Consider the following 24,528-nt stretch of genomic DNA (forward strand, 5'->3'; position numbering starts at 1 on the left):
ACATATGGAAAAACAAATGAGGCAAACAGGTCAACTTCAAAATTAAAGCAATTTGTCAATGTCTATGAAAACCTGAAACCATTCAAAAACAGTTTGCTTCACCAATTCAGTGTTCAAAGACTGAATTGTAATTTCCTACCATAAGCATGTGGTAAGCCTGCCGAGGGTGTCAGAAACATCACAGAAGAGTAACAAGCCTTCGAACGGACAGACGGTCCCTCTCGCAGGGCCCAAAGGTCAAAGTTCAACGCTTCGCGACATCGCTCCTGTCTCGCTGGCGGGCCGAGCGATCCCTGCACCGGGAAGCGGGGGCCCCCGCTGTCACGGGGACGATGAGGCTGAGTGCTTGTGACAGGCGGGGGCCTGAGAGTGATTAGGCAGCCACATCCACAGCCCCCGCGCCACGGACCGAGATCTCACAGAGCGTTCACTCGGGCCGCATGCTGAACTGGTTACTCTCCTCTCCTCTCCTCTCCTCCCCTCTCCTCTCCTCTCCTCTCCTCTTCTCTCCACACACGGGCTGTTAAACACACGCATAGGCCAGCTATCACTCCTCGACATCCCCCCAGGCTTCCAATAAGGCCCGGCTCGCTCCTTCACACTGCGCAGCCTGAAGAAACGCCAGCCATTCTTTATTCCTGTGTCTCTCTTATTTATTATGAAAGTAAAATATAATTTTATTGTCCCAAAAGACAAAATAAAGATTTCCAGTGTATTAAAATATGAACATATAAATCCTAAGAAATTTAAATCCTGTCCTCAATGCCCCCCTTGGTCTTTCTTACATATACACATTATGCACACACACTCAGCTAACCCATTGACACCCAACTCACACGCACACATCTGCACACACACACACACACACACACACACACACACAGACACACACACACACACACACACACACACACACAGAGCGCTCCCCCTGTCATCATTCATGGGAAATTCCTTGCTGAGACAGAGGGCCCATAGCAGCCATGGGTGGTCTGTGCTTGTCACTATTGTATATGGTGCACAGGCAACAGAGAGCTCACTCACACAATGTATGGACTCTGGCCCGCTGGGCACCGGTGCCTTCCCCACACATCAGAGGACATAAATCCAGGGGAGCGGCTGCGGCTCTGCAGTGTTTCAGCCTCCTGCTTAAGTGCACATGCTTCGTAGATGGAGGCGCATTTCTTCCTTGTCAGAAGCGAATCTAAGGTCACGCAAGTTAACTGAGCGCCACGTCTCTCCGGTGTCAGATACGGATCTTATGCGAGCACACGGGTTGAGTTACCCTGCGGCCCACTCTGTGGCTCCATGTATGCGGCAAGCAGACAGGACCCTCTGATCCGAGACACACACACACACACACACACAACGCACACGCGCACACACACACACACACACACACACACACAACGCACACGCGCACAACGCACACAACACACACGCGCACACGCACACACACACACACACACACACACACACACACACAACGCACGCACACACGCACACGCGCACACACACACAACGCACACGCGCACACGCACACACACACAACGCACGCACACACGCACACGCGCACACACACACAATGCACACGCGCACACGCACACACACACACACACACACACACACACACACACACACACACACACACAACGCACACGCGCACACACACACACAACACACACGCGCACACGCACACACACACACACACACACACACACACAACGCACGCGCACACGCGCACACACACACAATGCACACGCGCACACACACACACACACAACGCACACGCGCACACACACACACAACACACACGCGCACACGCACACACACACACACACACACACACACACAACGCACGCGCACACACACACAACACACATGCGCACACGCACACACACACACACACACACACACACACACACACACACACAACGCACACGCGCACACACACACACACACACACACACACACACACAACGCACACGCGCACACGCACACACACACACACACACACACACAACGCACACGCGCACACACACACACAACACACACGCGCACACGCACACACACACACACACACACACACACAACGCACGCGCACACGCGCACACACACACAATGCACACGCGCACACACACACACACACAACGCACACGCGCACACACACACACAACACACACGCGCACACGCACACACACACACACACACACACACACACACACACACACACACACACGCACGCACACACACAACGCACATGCGCACACACGCACACACACACACACACACACAACGCACGCGCACACGCGCACTCGCACACACACACAACGCAACGCACACGCGTACATGCACACATGTACACACGTACACACGCACACACACACACACACACACACACACACTGCTCGTAACCTGTGCAAACACCCTGAACAAACAAGCAGCGCCAATGTTCCATGGACGCCTTGTGTTTATTATCCTTACTCCCTGTCTCCAAGTTCATTTCATGTGAACAGAGATTTGGGAAACTAGGGATTTGTACAGATGGGGGGGGGGGGGGTACAGTGGTACAGGTAGAAACTGGGGGGAGGGGGTGTTGAGATTACACAGTCACTGAATGCAGGGCTGGTAGAGGAACAACGGTTAGTGGAAAACAGGTACTGAGGAGAGTTTCTAATGGGCGGTGGGAGGAGTCTGTGTATTCGCACAAACAGCCCTTATCTTCTCGTACTTCCCCTCCGATATGACTCACGTCACCAAACATCCCTGGTCATTCAGGTGGCCTTGTTTGTTCCTCTCCTGAGTCCCCACCTCCCTCGGCTGTGCCTGGCTCCTGCCATCTGAGAGACCGTCAACAGGAAACAGGAACAAACACAGGCTGAAATGCACTAAACATGTGGGGGGGTTCAGCCTGTTCCCATCAGGTCAAACCTGAAAACCAACACCTCGGCGGACACGCAGCCAGGACATACCTGATACACTTATTTATCTGCCCGATGCTGGGCCATGTGGTGGTGGGGGGGGAGGGAGGAAGACGCCACGCTGTTTTCACAGGAAGTGGGCAGGTGAATTAGTGACTGCGGTTCGGCGCAGATCAGCCTGTAACACGCAACACCACTCGCAGCTGCAGGGCCCCAGGGCTCCGTGCCCAAAAAGCCTCTTTTAGCACAGTTAAAACAGAAAGGAGAAGCCCCCCCCCCCCCCCCCCACACACACACACACACACACACCAAGCGGAATGGCATCCAACCAGACTGCACGCGTTCCTCTGTCAGACCTGGTGAATCGCAGGCCCAAAATGCAAGCATCAGCACAAAAAAAAAAAAAAAAACCATAAACTGGAACAGCATGTGTCACTCAAGACAGACAGGAGGGGAAACAAAACAGCTCCAACACAGCCTCTGGTCTGGAGCAACATGAGACAGTGAACGGGGAAGCTTTGTGAGGGATTTGTGGCTGAGAGTGTTGTGGCGGTGGGGAGGGAGTGGAGGGGGGGGTGGAGGTTAGTCGCTCAAAAACCGACCCCCAAACCCGATGCCTCTGAAAAATTTTCCAAATAGATCTTCAAACATTGAAACCAGATGCATCTCCGAGGAGAGCGAGGTGCTTCGCGGATGGAGGGATCTGTAGACAAAATTTATAAGCTGCCAGTGCCATCCAACAAGGAGAGCAGCCTTAGATTCTGGGGAAAAAAACAGGGTTTTTCTGGTCGGTGCCACCGTGTTTGGTGCAAGTCCGCCGCGTGGTGGGGTCAGATGTGCCGCTCAGCGCACTTAAACCCTTAGACCAGCCTTCTTTCTTAAGAGCAAGACCTGCAGGTGATCACCTGTAGAGCCGATGAAGACGATCGGAGGGTCAGGGGGTTCAGGAACGCTCGGGGTGTGGAAACCGCAGTGACGTCCACCGCCAGCTGAAAACAACCCTTCCACTGGCTGAAAAGGCAAGGGCCGGTCTCTCTGTGGTTTGTTGACATTGAGAACTATCCCAGACAGCCTGTGCTGTCTCTCTCTCTCTCTCTCTCTCTCTCTCTTCCTCTCTCTCTTTTTCTGTCTGTAGCACACACACAGACACACACACACACACACACTGACACACACACGCAGACGCACACCTGTGCCCTGCCCCGCCTCGCCTCGCACAGCTGGTTTGGCACGGGCGCAAGGGGGGCCGAGCGGGGGGCTGGCCCGGGGCCTCCGCAGGCCGAGGGCTGGAATGTCTCCGCTCCGCGCGGAGATCTGAGGTGAGGCAGCAGGATGTGAGTGATTGCCCGGGCTGGCTGCGGAGCTTGCAGGGATGAATCACGGAGCCCGCGGCCCCGTTTCAGGGGGCCCCTCCTCATCTGGGGGGCCGGCGGAGGCATCGCTTCACGCCGACGGCCGGCGAGGGAAGGGTGCAGAGGAGGCACCCCGAATCAGGAGTTGGGAGTACCCCGAGGGGGATTTGGCAGCGGGGTAGCGTTACAACACAACAACAGCCAAGTCCTCAGGTAGCTCCACGTCCAAACACCCTGATCTCTCCAATAAACTTGCACAAAGGAACGTAAAGCACAGTCAGCGCCAGCGCAACACCTGACAGAGGAAGTGCATGCACGTACAGCTCATTTTACACAGACATCAACTGCTGTCAGACCTTCAAGACACTGCGAGGCTCCTCTGCCGAGATACAGAACGCGCAATACAGGGTTAATTTGCAGGATCGAGCTCTGAAGCGCACAAATAGCCATGGGTTGAACGGTGAGATCCATGTTCTGCCCTTCAGCTATTTACCGGCAAGTGTGTGCAAAACTTTCTCCAATTTCAAGTCCAACAAAATGAAAAATACCCTCAGCTGAACACAGAACCTGAAAAAAAATATTCTGGAGTAAGAATAAAGGGCTTCGTAGTAGGTACCCAATTTTGAATAGTAAGCAGATTTATGTGGACTATAATATCATTTTCAATGGAAATGGGGCTGGTCTGAGCTGAAGCAGCCAAAACTCTCTGACTTTGTGAGAATAAGAGTTATTGGTATAATAAAAATGTTAGAGGGAAAAGCTCTTATTCACAGCTTACATGACCAGGTGAAGCAGGATCTGGAGGTAAAACAAGAGGAATTATTGAGCTGTCTCAGACACACGCACTGACACAGTCACTCATACACCCCGGTATTTACCCTGAATCTGTATGAGACACACACACACACACGCACACACACACACACACACACACACACCCCTCTATTCACCCAGCATCTGTATGAGACACACACACACACACACTGCTCCTTTTGAATGTCAGGAAAACACTCTGATGAACACTCTTTGGTCCAGACACTACGAAGTCCAAGCTCTCACTAAATCATGCAGCTCTGAAGAACTACTCACTGTGTTCTTCAGAAAACCACACTGAGTGTCCCTGTCTGGGATTACTGGGCCTAAATCTCAGCAAACCCAGTGGTAGTCTTTCAAATTTCAATCATAACAGCAAAATACCCTGGTGTGAGAGCCAGTCAGTGCTGGTCAGCCCCAAATGGATTGTGTGGGAGAATATGAGGCCTCACCCACAACCCCCCCCCCCCCCCCCCCCCAACCCCAAACCACACACACACACACACACATCCAAAAGGACACACTGCTTCACATAACATCTGGGGAGCTACACAAATTTGCCACCAAATCACACAATCAGGCAATCACTCACCAACAAAAAGCGTACAAGAGACAGACAAAAACAACAGGCTGTTATAGATCGAAGAAAAAGAAGGAGAAAAAAATAAGCTCTTGCTTAAGTTCTTGCTAAGTACTTAGTTATAAGATTCCTTACTTAGGGAGACTCAAATAGGTAAACTTTCTGCTTCGATACGTATTATTCATCTGGAGTACAGGATGCAAAATGAAGCTATTCAGGTTAAGGACTTTACTTATGGGTCCAACACCAGGGCCCAACCTGGAACCAGAATCTGCAACCTCTAGGCTAAAAGCCCATGTCTTGGGCAAGGTATAATGAATAAGCTATAAGTGCTCTCTGCCTACAGTATGGCACTCGGGGGGGGTAACAATGGGGGTAAAACAAATGAATTCTAAAGACTGTCCTTTTTTAAGGGTCCAAATTTCAGAGGAATGAAAAAAACACACGCTACACATCAATTTCTTGCAGTTTACTGTAATCACTGCAGAAACCTGCTGAACCATCAAAGAGCCAATCAAAGAGCCAATCAGCCAGGGCCAACCCTCAGCATGCTCAGCTATGCTGCACTCATCTGTGGAGTAGATGTTGCGGACGGTCAACGAGGTTCTCCTTCCCGCCAGTGGTGTATCATCTTCTGGGCCACGCCACGCAGCTGGCTGGAGCTCTAGGTTGGCAGAATTTCCACACAAACTCGGTTCCTACCCCTGCTCCACCCTCATCTGAAACAACACGAGGCAGAACTTGAGTCACATGGCACAGGAAAATGTATCATGCCACTCCATATAGTGTGCGTTCGCTAGAGTACAAAAAAACCCAAATCTGTAAACATCCCTGCGTGTAGCCAAATCAGGGCTTAAAGATTTCCATCCATTGCGCCCAGACTACTGCAGACGGGGAATTCCAAATTATATTCTCTCATGCGAGGTGCTACAGCACCACCATAGATATTTATAAGTAGGTCTTGGGAAGGACAACAGACATACAATCATGGATACATCATCACACGACCAATTGCTGAAAAACTGAATGACATGTTGGTTGGTGATTTCAGGCAAACCTGCATACAGCATCGTCTTCAGGCCTGGCGCTATGGTGGTGCTTAGGGGTGCATTACACCCTCAGACGGACCTCAGTGCACCCCCCGTTGTTTCCTGATATCCCAATGTCTGCATAGTATTTATGACTTTTTGTGCACCCCTCTGTATTGCCTCCTGGCGTTGAGCCTGATCATCTTGCTGCAAAGGAACCAATGCACGTCCATCACAGATTCCCGCCGAGTCCCACCCAGCCTCCACATCTGGAGGTCCCGGGAGCCTGATCTCCAGCGCTGCTGCCTGCTGTCTTAATTCCTCATAGCCAGAAAAAAAAAGGGATTTCAGTGAAATAAATACATACTCACCCACTAATCCACATCTGGGACTGCTGCCCGTGTTTAATGGTGTAATTAATATTTTCTCCGCAGTAACGCAGAACAGAAACGCACCAACAAGCAGACACGCCACTCCAGCAGTTCGTTGTAGCACAGTAAGCGGCGAGAGGCCGCAGCTTCGATGTCTCCATGTCCCCTCGAATTCTTGGTGGCATGTGTGTTTGGGGACCGCACAGATGAATTTACTTTCTCATTAAAAGCAATCTGGCTCGGGGTCTGTGAGTCTGTGTGTGTCCAAGGTCGTTTGCGTGAATGGGAATAGCGCTGCTAGCAAAACGCTAGTCTACGTTATTTGTTTGGCGTGGTGGCGAGCGTTAGGATTCTTCGGCAACGAGCTCTTATGGAAAAATGCGTGCATTTGTTACCACTGAGGATGACAAACATCTGTTTGATGGTGGCATAGAATTTCAAGCTTCCCTTCTGCCAGTTTGTTCCTCCTTGAGGATGGATCAAGTCCAGCATCTCCCCCATTTAAGATGAGTCAGGGTTAGTGCCTCTAAAGTAACGTAATCTTTACAGCCGAGACTTCTCTGGTAAATTTTGGTTAAAATCTGTGGTTGCCAAAATATTCATATTTGAAATGTTTTCTTTCTCTTAGATGAACAGAAATACAAAAGGAACAATATCAGGCAATGGATAAGTATTTAAATACAAAAAGTAAAATTGTTTAAATGACAGCGAATAGGCTGAATCTAGCCGCTTGTGGCAAACTACATGCATTCATTGTACATCTCGGTGTTTCACAGCTCTTCAGGTCAACTAGAAAACCAATTGTGGTCATGACTTTAACTCCGACCGACATTTCTAATAGTAGTTCTCATTTTAGACTCATTCAGTCTATAAATAAAAATGCATTATGAATTTGCTGGAGCATATATTACCTTGCTACGTGTACTTTTACAATATCACTGTAATATAATCAAAAGCCGTTTAACGATTATGGTTATTCCAAGGCTACCATGTTAGTATCCGGGCGCTACTGTAGCACACGATGCTAAACTATGTGTAAAAAAAAAAAAAAAAAAAAAACACATTGATTGAACTGAACAAAGTGCTTTACAGCCAATAACTTCTACCTGCAACGGCAGTGGGAAAGATGCGAGGAAGTGCTCGCCCTACTGGCTATATCTGGAAGCGGTCCAGATAATCACTGGGGCTCGACTGTGTCCAGGTGGAAAAAAAAAAGCTGGCAGTAACATTAAGAGGAACCTCTCGAAGATCCGGCAGCTCATTTCGCAGAAGAGAGAGTCGGTGCTAGCTTGAGTCGTGAGGAGAACTCCAGTGTGCAGAGTCAGCTGCCGCTCAGAAGACTGCGTTTGCGACGATCGAAAGTCGTGTTGCTTTACGTTGGCGTCCTTTCTTCGAATTCTTCCACGGGAATGGAATATTGTGCAACGCTCTAGAACTGCGATTCTATGGACGGAGAGCGTTTAGAGAAATCCGTGTGTCGAGGTGGCTCGCCAGTCAACATGGTCTGAAAGTATTACTTCGGGGAAAGTGATTTCTTTATTTACAGACCTCTTCCCTTGTATGGAACCTGAAGGTAACGAGTCGCCCAAGAATTTGGTGCCCTGTCACTTTGAATGTCAAGTTGTTAGATTCATTAAGTAGCCTATTATTTTTGGGACAGTTTTGGCATATTTTACAGCTGGTTGACTTGACTTTGTTCTTTAACAGGTTAAACGTGGCTGAGAATGAATATTGTTATCAGTAAACCCGGAATCTTTCCGGAGTAATCTGTGCACAAAACTTTACGCAATGTCGTGCAGTATGTTCATATTATTTAGAAGACAATCTGATTCAAATTTGCTTGTTCACACTTAGTGTAAAATTAAGGTGTAACAAAAAGTGATGATTATGACACCTTTTATGTTTCGTTGCAGAGAACTACCTTTAACGGAAGACCTACTGGAGATTGCCTTCGACTTCTCGGTGTCGGGATTTGTTCGGCGCACTTGACTATCCGCAGACACTTTGTACCGAGGGCTGAGTAACACGGAACGCCCGGAGAGAGTTTCGCCTGGTTTTTGTATTCAGCTCTCCCAGAAATGGTGGGGCACCTACATTTACAAGCTATGGATGACAGTCTAAAAGGAAAGAACCGGGAAGGGTTGCTCGACAGTCCGGATTCAGGGCTTCCCCCAAGCCCAAGCCCTCCCCTCTACTCGCTGTCCCCGGCTCTGCTAGAGACGCGCTCCGCTGGCTACATCGCACCAACTGAACATCATGGATACTATAAGAAGGAGAACAGAGAAGGCAAACTGGTGAGCCACAAATACGTGTTTACCAACATAAGACGTAAACTTGCGGTTGCTTGTAATTTACTTTGTTATCAAGGTTTAATTTCGTATTGGTTAAAAATAGACTTACTGGGCATTAGGAGATAGATCATATTATTCTATAGAAGGAGTTTTAAGAGTTTATTTTTGTTTTCTTGTTTATAAATATAGTTTTACAATGGTTAGTAGTCTTTATAAATATATATAATGCAAAACGTTGATTTATATTTTAAACACACATAATGTGTGCAATTTATATTTACATATAAAATTTGCTTTTAAATGTTACCGAAAGAAGCCTATATCAAAGATGTCAGGTCATGTAAAGAGGGTAGTTTACAGAAGTAAGAATCCTACGAGCTTGTTTATTTTACAATACAGGTAAGTAATTTCGCTAATTTCTGAACAGACTTTTTATTCTAAATGACTAAATGATCAACAAATCTTCAAACAGCTCCCGTTGACAGCAGTGGTAGGAATATAACGTAACACGCTGGTCCTGTCCACGTAACTGAAACAGGATACGTAGAAAGATATTTTGTCGCATGAAACGGAGCTCTAATTACAACAAACCGCCGCCAACATCTGGATATAAATTGTTCCTTGCTCTGCACCGCTGAACTGATCGTCGACAGTACCCTGCTGCAAAATATTCTCGCTAATAGTGCTGAAACGCAACATTAAGGATGAAAGTCATAATCATAATGAGGTTAACTACAAGGAGAAAACCCATGTGAACCAGGAAAAACTTTTTTTTTTCTAAATGTGCTGTACGGATTTTGAAGTGAATCGGTGAATTGTAAAGCATTTAAAGACATGTCAGCGATTCAAATGCAAACCTTAGGATATTCATTTCGCCATTGTATTACACCATTCATTCAAGCCACTGGAATCCGTTCCTAATAAGGATCACATAGGTCAGCAAGGTTTTAGTCGGTGTTGTGTACTTTGTCAGGGACAAGGGCTAAACGTGCAAATTGTGTGATATTCCGCTTGTGGATTGTGTGATCTTCATCTGGTTAACAGCTGCTAGACTTAGATTTATGTGACTAATAATTTAGACAACCACAAGAGCTATACTATGAAGAACAGATGAAATACACTTTTTAAAAAGCATATCTCAAAAGCAGACATTCCGGATCGTGCTCGCGTCTCCCTTCTACTGCTGTAATTCACGCGCTTGGCATATAACATTTTCGTACAACTAAACGCCGTGCAGTATCACGCAATACACATATGGCCACATGCCAGTTCTTATAAACGATTTAAATATTCAGGATTAGGAGGTATTTTGCATTCTTGAGTGAAAGGATGGGTACAGACCTAGGAAGCATTGTTGTTAATTGTTGTTATTAATAATTCTCTTATGCTTAAAAGACGCACGTAGTCAATGAAAGTGCATGACCTGTGGAGAAATAGCCTTAAAGTGTGATAAAAAGCAGAAATCAAGCACTGAAATTACACCCCGCTGATAATGCCCAGAAGAATTTCAGATATTTTTTTCAGGCAAATCTTACTAAACTGTTAATGTTTCACCAACGGGAAGTACTTTGACCAATATTCTTTTTCTCTCAAAGGAAAAAAAAATGATAGGGTATATTAGTCAATTATTTGCATACACTTGTGTGCTTGCTTGTTCGTTTTCAGTAGACATGCTGCCCCCGCTGAAATAAAAAGCTGAGAAACAGGGCAAGGAGGCCCTGCGTTCCCCTGCCTAGTGAGGGTCTGTGCGAAAATGCCTAAATTATAGCTGTGTCCTAGTTAGTGACATGCCAGCATATTCTGAATGGCAGCCTGGCGTGCAAGAGGAGCAGGGCCGTCCATCAGGGTGTTTTTGGAGGGGGGTGGGGGGGCTGGGGCTTGTCCATGTCCCAGGCTGGGATGGTCACATGGGTGGACACCCGCCCCCCTCTCATCTGTCTGTTTTTTGTGTGTTCGGCGCCCGTCCCGCCGTGCTGAAGATCAGGGCTCAGACAGCACCGGGCCTGTAGGTTCGGTCAGCGACAGCCTCTCTCCTCTCCCCTTAGAAAAGGGCAGGGGTGCACACATTCCTGCTCACAGTCCTCCAAGGCTTCCTCTGCAGCGAGAGCAAACTGTTTGTTCTGACAGTATTGAAAGGAAGCATAACTCATGCCCTGCAGCAGATGTGATTGAGATAACGTTACCTTTTTTTTTTTTTTTAAACCTGGCACCGTGAGGCCGCTGCGACGATTAAAACCGGTTTTGATTGGGGCATTGGACGGCGGAGGACCGTGACCCAACAGTTTTCTTGTGGCAGTTTCTTGGGGGGTGGGATGGGTTGTGGGGGTGACAGGCCGCTGAAAGCACCAACTGGCACTCAAAAAAGCACGTGTCTGCCGCCACAGCAAAAAAACAAAAGGCCAAACGCCGTCCACTCCAGTCCTGTGTGTGACCTGTTTCTAATTCCTCTCTCTACAGAGGATATTGTGTAGACATCAGAGCACCCGGCAGAGAGGAGGAGGGGGCCAGGACCCCCCTCCCCCTCCAGTGAAAGGACGCCAGGTTCCGTGTGGGCTCCAGAACAGGAACTGCCGTGAATTGAGGCAGAATTACAATACAATTCTCTGTGAGGGTGGGGGGAAAAAAAAAAGCTTCCTTCCTAGTGCATAATCGACCAACACATTCCTGGCCCTGATATTAATCTTATCTCTATGACATGTGTCACATACAGTCAGTCTATTTCCGAAGACAGTTCATCCAGTGGAAAAAAAAAACATTTTGATACCGCTCTAATATTTTTTTTTCTTTTTTAAAATATGTTTCTACTTGCTGTGGTGTTGTTTTTATTTGCTTTTAGAAGCTTCTTGAAACCCCAGCACTTATCTCTGCAAGACATAGGAGTTGCGTGACATTGGTTTCTGGAGCCCTGAAAGGCAGTGATATGCTCTTAATCCCCTGAATGTGTGGAGTGGTGGAGCATTCCTGTGCTGTGGTTTCTTGTTATAATAGGAGCTTTGATAGGGGCGTACTTGGCTCCAAATCTCCTATACCTTTCCTGGTATTGTGTGTATGTGAGGGAAAAAAAAAACAGTTCCTTTAGTTTTATAAAAAGGGTTTGCAATGCATCTAAGAGCAGTCCTTGTGTTTTCTCTTTTTTTTAATGCGTTTATTTGTGTCTTAGTTTGGCGTTCACATCTGCACGTCTGGCGGAAGGTGGACACGCGGACGCGCATACGCCCGCACACGGGACCGTGTTTTCCACGGTCTATTTTAGAGAGTTGTTTTCATGTGCCATCTAAGAACAATCCAAAGGTTCTATTTTAGAACACGGGGGGCTGGCAGGAGCTGTTGCAGACAGTTGCATAAGATGGATGACCTCTCTTTTCCAATTTGATCGTGCAAGAGATGGTGCCACATCGAGCAATGTCGGTCTTTCGAACGTCAACTATATGAAGCTGTCTCGAATGCCTCACATACTCATATTTAATGCGCAGGCTCCACCAGCCACCCCCATCCCCCAGCTATCCTTGTGGAGAGGATTATTTGTTTGCCTGTGATTACTTATAATGGTAATGTAAGGCTGAATTCGCACCTGCACCTCCCTGTTCATCCCAGTGGCACAGTTTGGTCCAGATTGCTCCTCTTCTGCAGCAGACCTCCGAATCCCGGCCCTCTACTCGCGAGCTGGACTCATTAGGATGTTGACTTTTGGGGCCGTCTGTGGCCCGTTCGTGTCTAGCACCGGATTCATCTGGTTCAGCCAATGGAGGAGGCGATAAGGCTATCTCTGGAAGTGTATCAAGCACAGGAAGCAGTCTCTCCTTCCGCAGTAAATCCACAGCCTCCCCAGCTTTTACACCAGCTAGACGGCCATAATACTGCCGCGTGCGTGCCTGGTGTATGTGGACGTCTTTGAACTTTATCGGCTCAATCAGCAAGAGAGGGAGAAGCTGGGAGCAGCATATTGCATGGGGAATGTGTGTGTGTACCTATGTGTGTGTGTGAAAGGAAGTAGGCTACACTTCCCTGCCTGGCTACACTCTGACCGGGGTAGACATTCTCCACAGCTCGCTGGTTCCGGGGGAATGGGTTCCGTATGTGTTTGAAAAATGGAGCACATACGGATGGGGGGAGGGGTTGGGGGGGTGTGGGTCAGCAGGGCCCTGAGCCCACCTACCACTCACAAGTGTTTACACTTTTAAAGGCCGCCAAGACATTCCAAGGGATAAACAGCCAAGACGCGTTTCAGGGCCAACGTAGAGAAAAAGGAAAAGACAAGATCCTCTCTCTCTTTTTTTTTTGGATGTGCTCCATTGTTTTTTCTTCCAGACCCTTGCCCTGTTTATGGGCAATGAATGACTGTGCACATTAACTGCCCCTCCTGGGAACTGCGTGGCCCTGGGATCACTGTGCCGTTAAACCCCTGTTGTGTTTGTGGCGTCCAGCTGAGAAACCAATGACCAAGGCGTCCTATTATATTTAGCAGTAGGTGTCAGGAATTATTGCTCATTCAGCTTGTTTGATGGGTGTTGATCTTCGGGCAGGGGTGTAATTATCCATGGCCCCCTGGTGCGAGTGTTTTCGGCTACATCGGCACTGTGTCCTTGGCTCTTTCCTGCCCAGACTGAGCGTGTCTGGTGGGAGTTTGTGCTCACCCTCAGGGGGGAAAGGGGACGGGGGGAGAGGGGGGTCATGCATCACAGCGAAACGCTCCATGTACCAGTTCGGCTCTTGCCCCTGGAAATGAGAAAGAAAGACAAGCAACAGTGTGAAGGAACAGCCTCTGGCAGCACTTGAAAGCTGTTATTAATTTTGCACCATCAGCTGCAGCTGTGCATTTAAATAAGAAGTTCCTGCCAACCCTCCTCCCCTCTTCTCCCTCTCCCCCACTTGCTGTTTTCCCTCTCCTTCCTGTACGAACCATCTCTTCCTCTCCGCCTCATCCTCACGTCTCGCCACAGCTCTGAAGCTGAGAGGTAGGACGTGGGCCTCACACCAGATGTGTGGAGATGTGGTCGGTTGGAGAAGCGACTGTTGAGAGAGGCAAACAAGGGCTTTCGGCAAAACATTCAGCAACTAAGAAGTCGCTGACAAGATTGGGCAGTTTGTGAGCCTCTGTGTTTGGACCACAAAGAACCAGACTTTGAAACCCAGACAGACTTTGATACATCTCTACCTAGAGGTGTCCCCAGAGGAGAGGAGTCTGTGGGCCTCTTCAGTCTTTAGGTGGCTGAGAGAGTGCCAGTTCTCTCCCTCAGGACCATCGCCAGGAAGTTCGTGCCCTGGCCAGAGAAATGCTGATGGAGATTTTCTGTTCAGAAGGGCCCTCTTTGTTTCCTCTCATCGCAGCCAAGAGAGTTCACATCCTGGCGGCCAGGGGTCAAAGATCACAGGCAAAAAAACCCCCAAAAAAACAGACTGTTTCAGCTCTCTGGAAAGGGAGGACAGACATCAAGGTTGGAAGAGGGTGCCTGTGTTGGAGATGCCTCGAAGTCCCTGTTTTTTTGTTTTTTTTTTTTTTGCATGTGAGAAATTAGCTGGGCTTCTGTTGAAGAGTAGGACAGGATTCTGTACATGCAAAATGCTGCACCGTCACCCCAAACAGCCGGAGTCTCTGTCACAAAAATGATGCTGCACACCCCACAAAGCCAAAGAGACAGCCGACACTCTTCACAAACACAGGCAGTGCAAACAGCCAATGCTCCACGTTGCCAGAGGGATTCTTTTTTAAAAGCTAGTGTCTGTTACAATTGGTCCTCAAGGCTTGTAACGGAGCGGCACTGTGCAGCTTCGTATAGACGCCTCAGGACTGACCACTGCAGGTAACCTCGGTGAAAAGGGACTAAACCCTTCTGGCAAAAGGAGCCGAGCCGTCTGGCGACTGCCACACAGCACGGCTCGGCGCTCGGCGTGGCGGTGATTTATGGAGTGGCTCTGATGGCTCGAGCAGGTGTAGCAGGGACGGTGCCCAGGCGGGGAAGACGGTGAGGCCGGAGCCTCCCGCAGCAGAGCTCCCACAGCTAGAAAACAGACAGTCTCCGGGAGCTTTTATCGGTCCCCCGTCTGCCCTGAACATTTCTGTGGGCCTCCTTTGTGGGCCTACTGTAGGGAGAAGCTGGAGCTTTATGAAACGTCTTATAACGTGACTGCCCAGGTACGCTGTATGGATAAAAAAGATGACTGCAGATGACTGTCATGTATTCCATTTCATTTTCTATGAGCCCATATAATTATTTAGGTTGTCCTTGTTGTCAAGGCTAATAGTCTCTGGGGGTGAGCACTGTTTGGGGAGAGGCTTTCATTACATTACATTACATTCATCTAGCAGATGCTCTTATCCAGAGCGACTTCCAGCACAACAGAACAGAAGCGTATCAGCATACATCAGTCACAAGATCACAGAATCCAAAGCTTTCCTGGTGGAGGCTGGTCTGTGGGTCATCGGGGGGGGGGCGGTTGGAGGGCGAGATGCAGGGGTCTGCTGTGCCGTCTGTGTGTGGAGCTGTGAGCGTGAGCAGACTCTCTGTGGAAATGTAAACTCACTGAGCTCCTCGCGGGTCGGGCTGAGCCGAGGCAGACGCGGGGGAGCAGGCTGGCAGAGGCCCTAAACACAACACTCACCCGTGCAAAAATGATTACCGCCACCGATTACCATCCCCGCGGCCAGTGGAGCTGCTCACACAGGGACCTGCTCAGCTGGAAAGACATTCAGAGGTTCACTGTTTCTCAATGCAGTAGTATTATTCAGACAATCAGCATTTAGCTACCCTTACAGGCAAAAGGGAACATGCACTTTAAAATAGATTCTGCACACCCCCTTACCTCCCCTCCTGCCCCCACTACCCCGCCCCAGAGGACGATGCTTGTAAATGCAAACATCCACGCCTCGCAATGTGGGGCAGAAGAACAGGTTTTTTAGAGGCCGAGTGTTGGCATGACTTAAATGTAAAAGCATATTTTCCTCGTGGTTCGACATGTGCCTTAACAAGCCGATCCCGGGCCCTGCCCCGGGGTTAGACAGGGGAGATTGAACATTAAACCAGGCGAGGATCACAGAGGCCTTCTCCTGTTTCTGCCTCTCTCAGCAAGAAGGCGCGTCGGCTCGAGGAAAGAAGAAAACAAAACAAAAACAAGACACTCAAAAAGAAGGGGGATAGTTTTCCTTTCTTCCTCCTAGCAGATCTCAATTTGTCATGAAACCCGCTTTTGCACAACCTGAGACTAGTAGTACACCTCACAATTATCATTCAACATGGAAGTGTAACCGAAGCATGAAAGCTGTCTTAAGTCAGAAAGCAAGACATTTAAAATGCATGCCTTGGGAGAGTGTTTAGTTGGACATACCCAGCTCACACCAGGTGATCAGCACTTCCATGGCTGGTTTTTAAATGGTTGGTGAGCTTGATTTTTCTTCAGAACGCAGGTACCTTTACATGCTGTACTGACACAACTCTGCCTCACACTTATGGTAATAAAACTTTGGGGCCATAACTCTTCGTGGCACTGGTATGGAGTTGAGTGTAGAATCAGAAAGAGATTAATTTCAAAGGACATAATACCACCAGGCAAGAGAATAATCTCTTTGAATTTGAATATATATTAGATAAAATACATAAATGAACATCGTTGACTTACAGAAAGTAAAAAACCTATTGTAATCACTACTGGTTGTATATCACTTTAAAAGCACAGCATTCTATAGTGCAGTCTTTGCAGTGTTGAGTGTAGTTTTACCAGTTACACAACCACCAGAGTTCTGCTGTAAACCAGATCTGAAAGCCGGTCTGGACAAGAGTGTACACTGTAAGCGTACGTGAGTAAACTGCTGATGGTCAGTGAGGCCGCCAGTGACATGCCTGTCTCGTTCCACCCTCTTCAGCTGCCGTACCTCCTCCTCAACTCCACGGGGGCAGACACCAAGGCCCGCATGTACCCCGTCTTCTTCGGAGAGAGCATCGAGGTGAACCCCAAACCAGAGCAAGAGATCAGGTGAGCTGCTCTCCATTGTTACCCGCTGTTATATACCTTAGGTTTGTGTGCAGTATCTACTATGGTATGTAACATAAAAAAAAAAACTTTTATCAGAAGTTAAGCTGATATGGCAGTCATGTGCTGTGCAATGAAAGCTGAATACTATCTTTCAGTGTGGTATTAGATATTCACAGTGCCACCTAGTGATGGTTTTTGGTATTGCTCTGATATGAGGTTGTCAAGTGCTGCTGTACTTTACAACGGAAAACGTGACCGGCCCTTTTTTAACCGGCTCTTTTTTTCCTTCGCTTCAGGTGTAATTCGGAGGTGAAGTACGACTCAGACAGGCACTACCGGGACCAGGTGTACTGCGCGCCGGTCCCCACGGTGACCTCCTACAGCGAGACGGTGGTGGCAGTGCACAACTGCACGTGGCGGAGCTACAAGTCGGAGCTGCAGTTCGAGCCGCGCCAGAGGCCCCTGCACTTCCAGAGCACCACCATCATCTTCCCCAAGCGCGCCAAGAACACTTACCGCACCACGCTGCGCTACAACGCCTCGGGGGCCCGCCGCTGGTTCGTCTCCAGCGTCCAGCTCGAGTCCAGCGAGGACGTCAGCCCCTGCATCATTTACACAGAGGACCTTTAAACCACGCCCCCTTGCCCCACCCCCACCACCGCCCCGCCCCGCCCCGCCCCCTCCTCCCCCTGGGTAGACAGGAAGAGCGAGAGAGAGAGTGAGTGAAAGAGAGAGACTTGTTCAGAGAGCCATTTGGCTCTGGGTGAATAGGTACTTGAAATTTTCAGTGGCAGGAAGTGATAAGTGTTTGAAAACTTGTATATTGTGACAATCAAGCGTAGACTATTTTAAATAGCGAGCGGGCGTTTTCATCAGTTATTTCATTCTTATTTTACTTTAATCTACCGTATATCATTTTTTTTTCTAAGTTATTGTTCTAGTCTAAAAGGAGGTGGGAGAGAATATTTGTTCCAATTTTTTTGTTGTGCGTGTGATGATGCCCACATTCGCGTGCCCCTGGTGATGGCCCCTTTTCCTCACCGAACCCCTGCCAGACCGTCTCTACTTGTCAGCTGTAGCCTCTGAGTTTCAGAAAGAGAAGGAGACCCATCATTCCTTGGGGCACAGCCTGACGCATAGGATCAAAGACGAAGAGTTAAATCATGCATTGCTGATCTCGGTCAGAGGGAGCAGTCCCTGAAACACCGTCAGGAATGACAGGTGTTACCAGAACCTCGTAAAAATCTGAGACGGAAAGCACGCTGCACCGAAATCAAAAGCTCCTGCCTGTCACGTACGCCAGCAAGCAGTCACAGAGGCCAAGTTGCTTTCAAATTTTATCCAGGGGAGACACAGAAAACTACCGCATCTGACACGAGGAACAGACAGCATCAGCACCAGATTTAACATTCAACACAATGTGTGTTGTCAGTTGTGACTGCACTCTACTCCAAAAAATCCATCTTACCACTGCCTATATATTTGTATTAATATTTAAATAAGGAGGAGCATTAATAACATTAACAAGAGTGCTGCAGCTCCACTTGTCCAAACAGCAGCTGAGACCCTTTTAATGTATGAGGTCTGCTGACATCAGCACTATGCTGGAAATGGATCCTTCACAGGCTAACAGTCTTCCTTTCCTTCCTGGTCCATTTGTCTCATTTAGCAGAGTGGACTTCCATAAATGTTCTGCAACTACCCCTCCCCCTGAAGACCAGGGACAATAACAGTTAAGTGAATAGCACCAAAAAGGCTTGAAGATACCCGGCTACATATTTTTATAGCACGCATAAGAGTAGCTGATATATGTCGCCGCCTGTAAAGTTTTATATGCAGCATATAGCATTCTAAGATGGAATGCTACAGTGAAGAGTAGAATATTTGCGAATGCAATCTGGAGCTCCTTACTGCAGTAGGGGGGAGAATTCAGGGTGATCTGAGGTACACACACACAACTGTCTGAAGGCACGATTGCTCTTATGTTTAAAAAAAAAAAAAAAAAAAAAAAACGTAGATCGATTTTATCACTATGCAGTATTGGCAGGGAAAAGGCAAAAGGGCCTTTAGTGGCAGGCTCTCAGAAGGTCGGACCAAAGATACCGTGACACAGGAAAGACACTGCCCTATCAATCTTCTCTGCCTTTCACAGCGATATATCAGACAGTGCTCCTGCTTCAGCCAGGACCGGTCTTGTCAGTGCGACAAATCGGAAGGCCTCTCTGACCTTACGAATGAGAAATTAGACATTGAGAAATTTAGACAATTAGGCAAGTGGCTCCTTCTGCCTGCCATTTTGAGTGTGAGGGTCTCGCTAGCACATTGACGTATGTGCATTGACGCTGGACTGGCTCTGAATTGGGGTGAGGAGCTTTGGTGCAAGTGGGGTGGGGGGGTGTATCTCACTACCCATGTGGGGACAAAGGGCTCAGTGTAGCACCCACATTATGCCACATTGGCCTGGGAGAGCTGTTGAAGCAGAGCAGGGTTAAGCTCTCAATACTGTGGCTGGTGCCTTGACCTGGCACAGGAAACTGGGACAGGATGCTAGAAGCAGTATGAAAGGTAAATCTGCCATTTACCGCCTGGCAGCGCTGTATATGAATACTGCTGGATCATTAGAGATAAAAGTCCCATAGATCCCCCCCCCCCCCCCCCATCCCAGCGGGCCAAACTCTGGTAGCCGCACAGAGAGCGAACAGGCTTTGCCAGTCTGGAGGAGGAAGACTTTTTGGATTTCCTTTATTTTTTCAAAGGAAGACATATTTAAACAAGATTTTTACATTCAGCACTCTGCCGCACTCACGTGAGAACTGAGAGATCTGCCAAATACGTCTCACTCTATAAAATGGTTACCTGTTGCCTAGAAAGAGGGTAGGAGAGTGAGCGAAAGTCAGAGAGTGAATGAGACAGTGAGAGAGAAAAAGAGAGAGAGAGAGAGGAAGGGAGGGAGTAGAATGTCTACCTCGAGGAATACCGAGTCCGCAGAGGGGGGAGAGTGTTCCAAACCTGGGCCCTGTGCACAGACTAATAAGTGGATTTAAACCACAGATTAAATTTGCAGATCGTTAAGGCTTTTGCAGGAAAGCACTCCGGGTGCGGGTCGGACATGCATCTGAAATGGTGACCAAAGTTTGAGTGAGAGAAGCAGGAAAAAAAAAGAAATACCACAGATACCCAAGGACAAAAAGCACATTGTTCCTCCAGGAAAAAAAAGCACACAGCGAAGCACCGTCCTTTAAGGCAAACGTCCCTGCATTTTGCACGTTGGGGCTGTGTTTTCTTTCCTTTGAAAAGAATGCGGGGAGGTGGACAAAAAAAAATGTCCGTTTCTCGGACAGACAGGGCTGCTGTGGAGAGGAGGGGGCGGGCCACTGAGGAGAGGGGCAGCTGGAAACCCCCAGGAAAGGGGGCTTAATGTTTAAAGCAGATCCCTCTTGTAGGTGAGCCAGAAGCCTGTCCCAACAAACCCTGTGTTAGATATCTGAACAGCCGCTCAGTCAGGCTGCAGCAAGGGCCTTTTTGTTTTTTGTTTTTTTTCTCATGTGTGGATAACTGGGATGGGTGTGGTTTGGGAGTATTCACACAAGCATCTGGCGGATGGGGTGGGGGTGTTGAGGAGCAGCAGATTTCGCTGCTGGAACCAATCCCGTGTTGCTCTGAGACCAGGGGAAAAGATGCTGTCTGAGCTCCCCAGAAAAGCTGCAGTGCTGGAGAGAGATTGTCTTATAGCACACAGTTAAAAGCACTCATCGGTCATAGCTCACGTTTTAAACGTCCCGGTCTGCCGTAGTCGCATGACCATTTCCCGCGGTAGAGCGTGAGGTTTTAACACAAGCACTGTGCTAACATTTTAGCAGGTTGGGATTCTGTGTCCATTACCATGACAGCGGGTAGGCTCCATAGGTTAAATTAAATGAATTTAATCAGCAGTTTAATGTACAGTGCAGGGCAGTCACACATGTCCCCCCCAAAGAGTGCAGCAGGGTTGCCCTCTGCAACTAGACCAAACTGGGGTGAGGAGAGAAAGATGTACAGAGAGCGAAGTGAGGCGTGTGCATTTACCGGAGAAATGCGGCCGCGGCTTGCCGGGATCTGCCCGATGTGCGCTGCAAGCTGTCGGAGCAGTTTACTGCCGCGTCCTGCTACGAAGCCAGGCCTGTAATTCAGCGAGCGCATATCGTTTTCTCTGGGGTCTGTTTCAGGGCCTCTCCCTGCCCCCACACCTACCCCTGGCCTTTGGGAAAATATAGTTCTTCTGTGGCGCTCCGGTAAACACGACCATAAAAACAGCTCTGTCAGCTAGACTGTTCGTTCATACAGTAGCGTAACACAACACTGCCGCACACCAACATGCTCCACGATCTCTCCGTTAACGCTGTCGGGTAATCTTTACACATTTAAATTTATTTTATTGGGGATTGCTTGATCTGTGTGTAATGTCTGACCTGACAACTTATCTTTTTGTCTGTCTTCAATGTATTTGGATTATGAAAGTTGAAATATTGAATCTGGATTATTGAATTCAAAATTTCTTACCTCAGTTTGTTTTTTAATTAACTTTATTTTTTTCCATGATCTTGTTAAAAATGAAAATTGTTTATTCCCTGCGCTCGGTTTGAATCCTAATGTCCTCTCATGAAGATACTTGCTGTAATGTTGAAGTGTCAAAGCGTATGTTTTAGTCAAATGGAAAGTGACTAATAAAGAAAGAACAGGAGAGAGAGTGCAGTCAGGATATGTTGAAAGTAAAAAAGAGGAGATGATTTCAACATGTTGGAATTAGTGAGGCTGTAACGTTGAAGCTGTAAGTAGGTTATGGAATGATTTAAGGTGCGTAATGAGACGAGGTAGATTTTGCTCGAGTCATAATTACATCCACGGCTGATGACTTTCTGTCTCTGTGAGTCATCTTGCCACATACGAAATCTGAAATGAAAGTGGTGTAATTATGGCTTGGTATGATTGCTAACAGAGTGATGAATCACCTGCGCTGTCAAGGCTGGTACGGATCAGAGTCTTAGTAAGATGCCAAGGGTATGTGTGAGAGAACGAGAGAGAAGTGGGAGAAAGCATGGGGGGCAGACATTGAGTTTGGCTCTAATTGGTGTAAATTGCTTTGTAATTGATTTGTTTTATGATTTTTTTGTTTCCTAACATCCTGACAATTAATGCTCTTGTAAAATACTTTCATGTTGTATATGTGGTAATAAGGCACCTCATAATTCTCTTTATATTTTTGTATATTTCCCATGTCCGTGCTCTTTTTTTTTTGTTTTGGACAACAGATGAGAAAATAATTTAAAGAGACAAATGTATATCTTAATAAAAAACCCTAAAGCCCAAAATATTTTGGATTGTCTATTTTCTATTTTTGATTTTCTATTTTTGCACATGGGTTGTTAAAGAGCATGCAGTGCTTTACTCATATACAGTACAGCATATCCTGTTGAGAGAATCTAATAGAGAAAATACTTATGGTGCATGACATTAATATCTGCCATCATGGTCTTACTTGACTACCTATATTCTGAAAGGTCCCAGAAGGGACGTTTTTCACACAGACACAAGGCATTCCAGCAGCACTATCATTCAAGAGAGGCCAGTATTTTCTTTCATAGTTCACTGCCAAGGAAAGGAATTTAATTTATCCTGCGAGGGACAGAGGAAGTACTCCAGACACAGAGCGGAGCGCCACGGAAAGGTCACACAATTAATGTGGCCTGGCTATTTAAAAAGAAAAGAAAAGAAAAAACTCCTTGAAAATCTGCCCTAACGCTTTGACCAAAGAGTCCCCGCAGTGTCTTTGAAGTCAGGACCGCGAGGCAGCACTCGGGAGCGGCGTCCGTGGCTAGCTCGTTACGGTCCGAGCGACCTCAGAGCTTTCACTCCTTAAATCTGTCACCCCATTCCGCAAATATCGCGCCCGGCCCGTCTGCCGTCTCACGCGCACCGGGCGCTGACCGCTGGGCGGTTTCGCTGCCCTTTGTTTTTCTCTCTGTCCGCGCACCAGCGGGCGAGGAAGGACGACTGGCGGACACATCTGACGAGGCACGTTAAAATAAAAGCGGACAGTGGGACACGCATGTTTACCTCAGACAGGAAGCGAGAGCACAGAACGAGGTGTCAAGTAGATCTGTGAGTTCGTTCAGACCAAAGCTTCCAGAGCGGTCATGGAAAGTGCACTCATGCGTGTCGACTTCAGAAAATTATATTTGCTAAGAAAAACATCCACAGGTCACCTCAAGGGCAGCTTAGATTTCATCCTTTTACAGAACTGTGTTCTTACTGAAGCAATTTAAGTGTAACAGCAGTGTCACCCAAGTATGTAAACCTGCAGACTTCTAGGTACAAGCTCATTTGCTTAATCACTTCTTGCCCACTTCATTAGGACACTGTCTTCATTGTCATTTTAGCAGATACTCTTCTCCAGAGCGACTTACACAGGTTACAAGCTGGATACTTATTGAGCAATTGTGAGTTAAGTACCTTGCCCAAGGGTACAGCAGCAGTGCCCCAGTGGGGAATCAAACCAGCAACCTTTCAGTTACAAGCCCTGCTCCTTACCACTATACAACTTTGCTGCCTATATTGGGTGCAGTTGTACTTTCCACAAGAAAGGTCTTAATCAGTATGTATTGGCATTGTATATGACATAATTGAGTTGTAAGCATTTATTTTGGAGAGTTTTTCAGTGACACGAATAAAGGTCACCTCGTCTAGTTGATAAAGCCTTTCCAGTTGCTCCCTGTTTTAAAGCTTTAGTATGGATGCTTTAAGCTTTCACATTTCCTCTGTCTTGGGTAAAGGAATCGCACTACAGTGTTTCTGGGCCCAACTCCAAAACTCAGCCTTTCACTTTAGCTTTTAGCTTTAACTTCAGCTCTCTCTCAGGCACCACCTTATTCTTCGGTCTGCTCGAACCCGTGGCGGCTTTGAAGAGTCAGACTGGGAACTGCATGTGAGTGCAGCTAGAAACACAACACGACATATCAGAAGAACCAGACCTCAAAATGATATACAGTAAAAAACTAAAGTAAAAAAAATCTGGGTTACAAGCAAGCTAAAAATATCAGCCACCTGGAGAAATCCAATATGTCAATTCATGCTCCTGGTGAAAGCAGTGTCAATCAGGCCCCTACTCCCGTCGCTGCCCAGGATATGTAAAGGTCACCCCCGAGGGGAACCGGGGGGTATCGGTTTCAGG

At 47.7% G+C, this 24,528-nt stretch overlaps 1 protein-coding gene across 1 annotated transcript; it reads left to right on the top strand.

Moving 5' to 3' along the window:
* Positions 1-8,256: 8,256 nt before the first annotated feature.
* Positions 8,257-17,983, top strand: rflna (refilin A). Its single transcript, XM_036527084.1, has 4 exons — positions 8,257-8,635; positions 8,976-9,356; positions 17,212-17,321; positions 17,618-17,983. Exons 2-4 carry the CDS (start codon positions 9,141-9,143, stop codon positions 17,949-17,951), a joined length of 660 nt encoding a protein of 219 aa, XP_036382977.1. The 5' UTR covers positions 8,257-8,635; positions 8,976-9,140; the 3' UTR covers positions 17,952-17,983.
* The last annotated feature ends 6,545 nt before the right edge of the window (positions 17,984-24,528 follow it).

This window comes from Megalops cyprinoides, chromosome 4 (assembly GCF_013368585.1).
Source record: "Megalops cyprinoides isolate fMegCyp1 chromosome 4, fMegCyp1.pri, whole genome shotgun sequence".
Lineage (NCBI taxonomy): Eukaryota > Metazoa > Chordata > Actinopteri > Elopiformes > Megalopidae > Megalops > Megalops cyprinoides.

What these genes read in the sequence shown, in the direction of transcription:
- rflna (XM_036527084.1), top strand. Translation starts at nt 9,141, where the DNA reads ATGGTGGGGCACCTACATTTACAAGCTATGGATGACAGTCTAAAAGGA. An exon ending in AGAACAGAGAAGGCAAACTG is followed by an intron (nt 9,357 to 17,211) that starts GTGAGCCACAAA and finishes CACCCTCTTCAG; the next exon opens with CTGCCGTACCTCCTCCTCAA. An exon ending in AAACCAGAGCAAGAGATCAG is followed by an intron (nt 17,322 to 17,617) that starts GTGAGCTGCTCT and finishes CCTTCGCTTCAG; the next exon opens with GTGTAATTCGGAGGTGAAGT.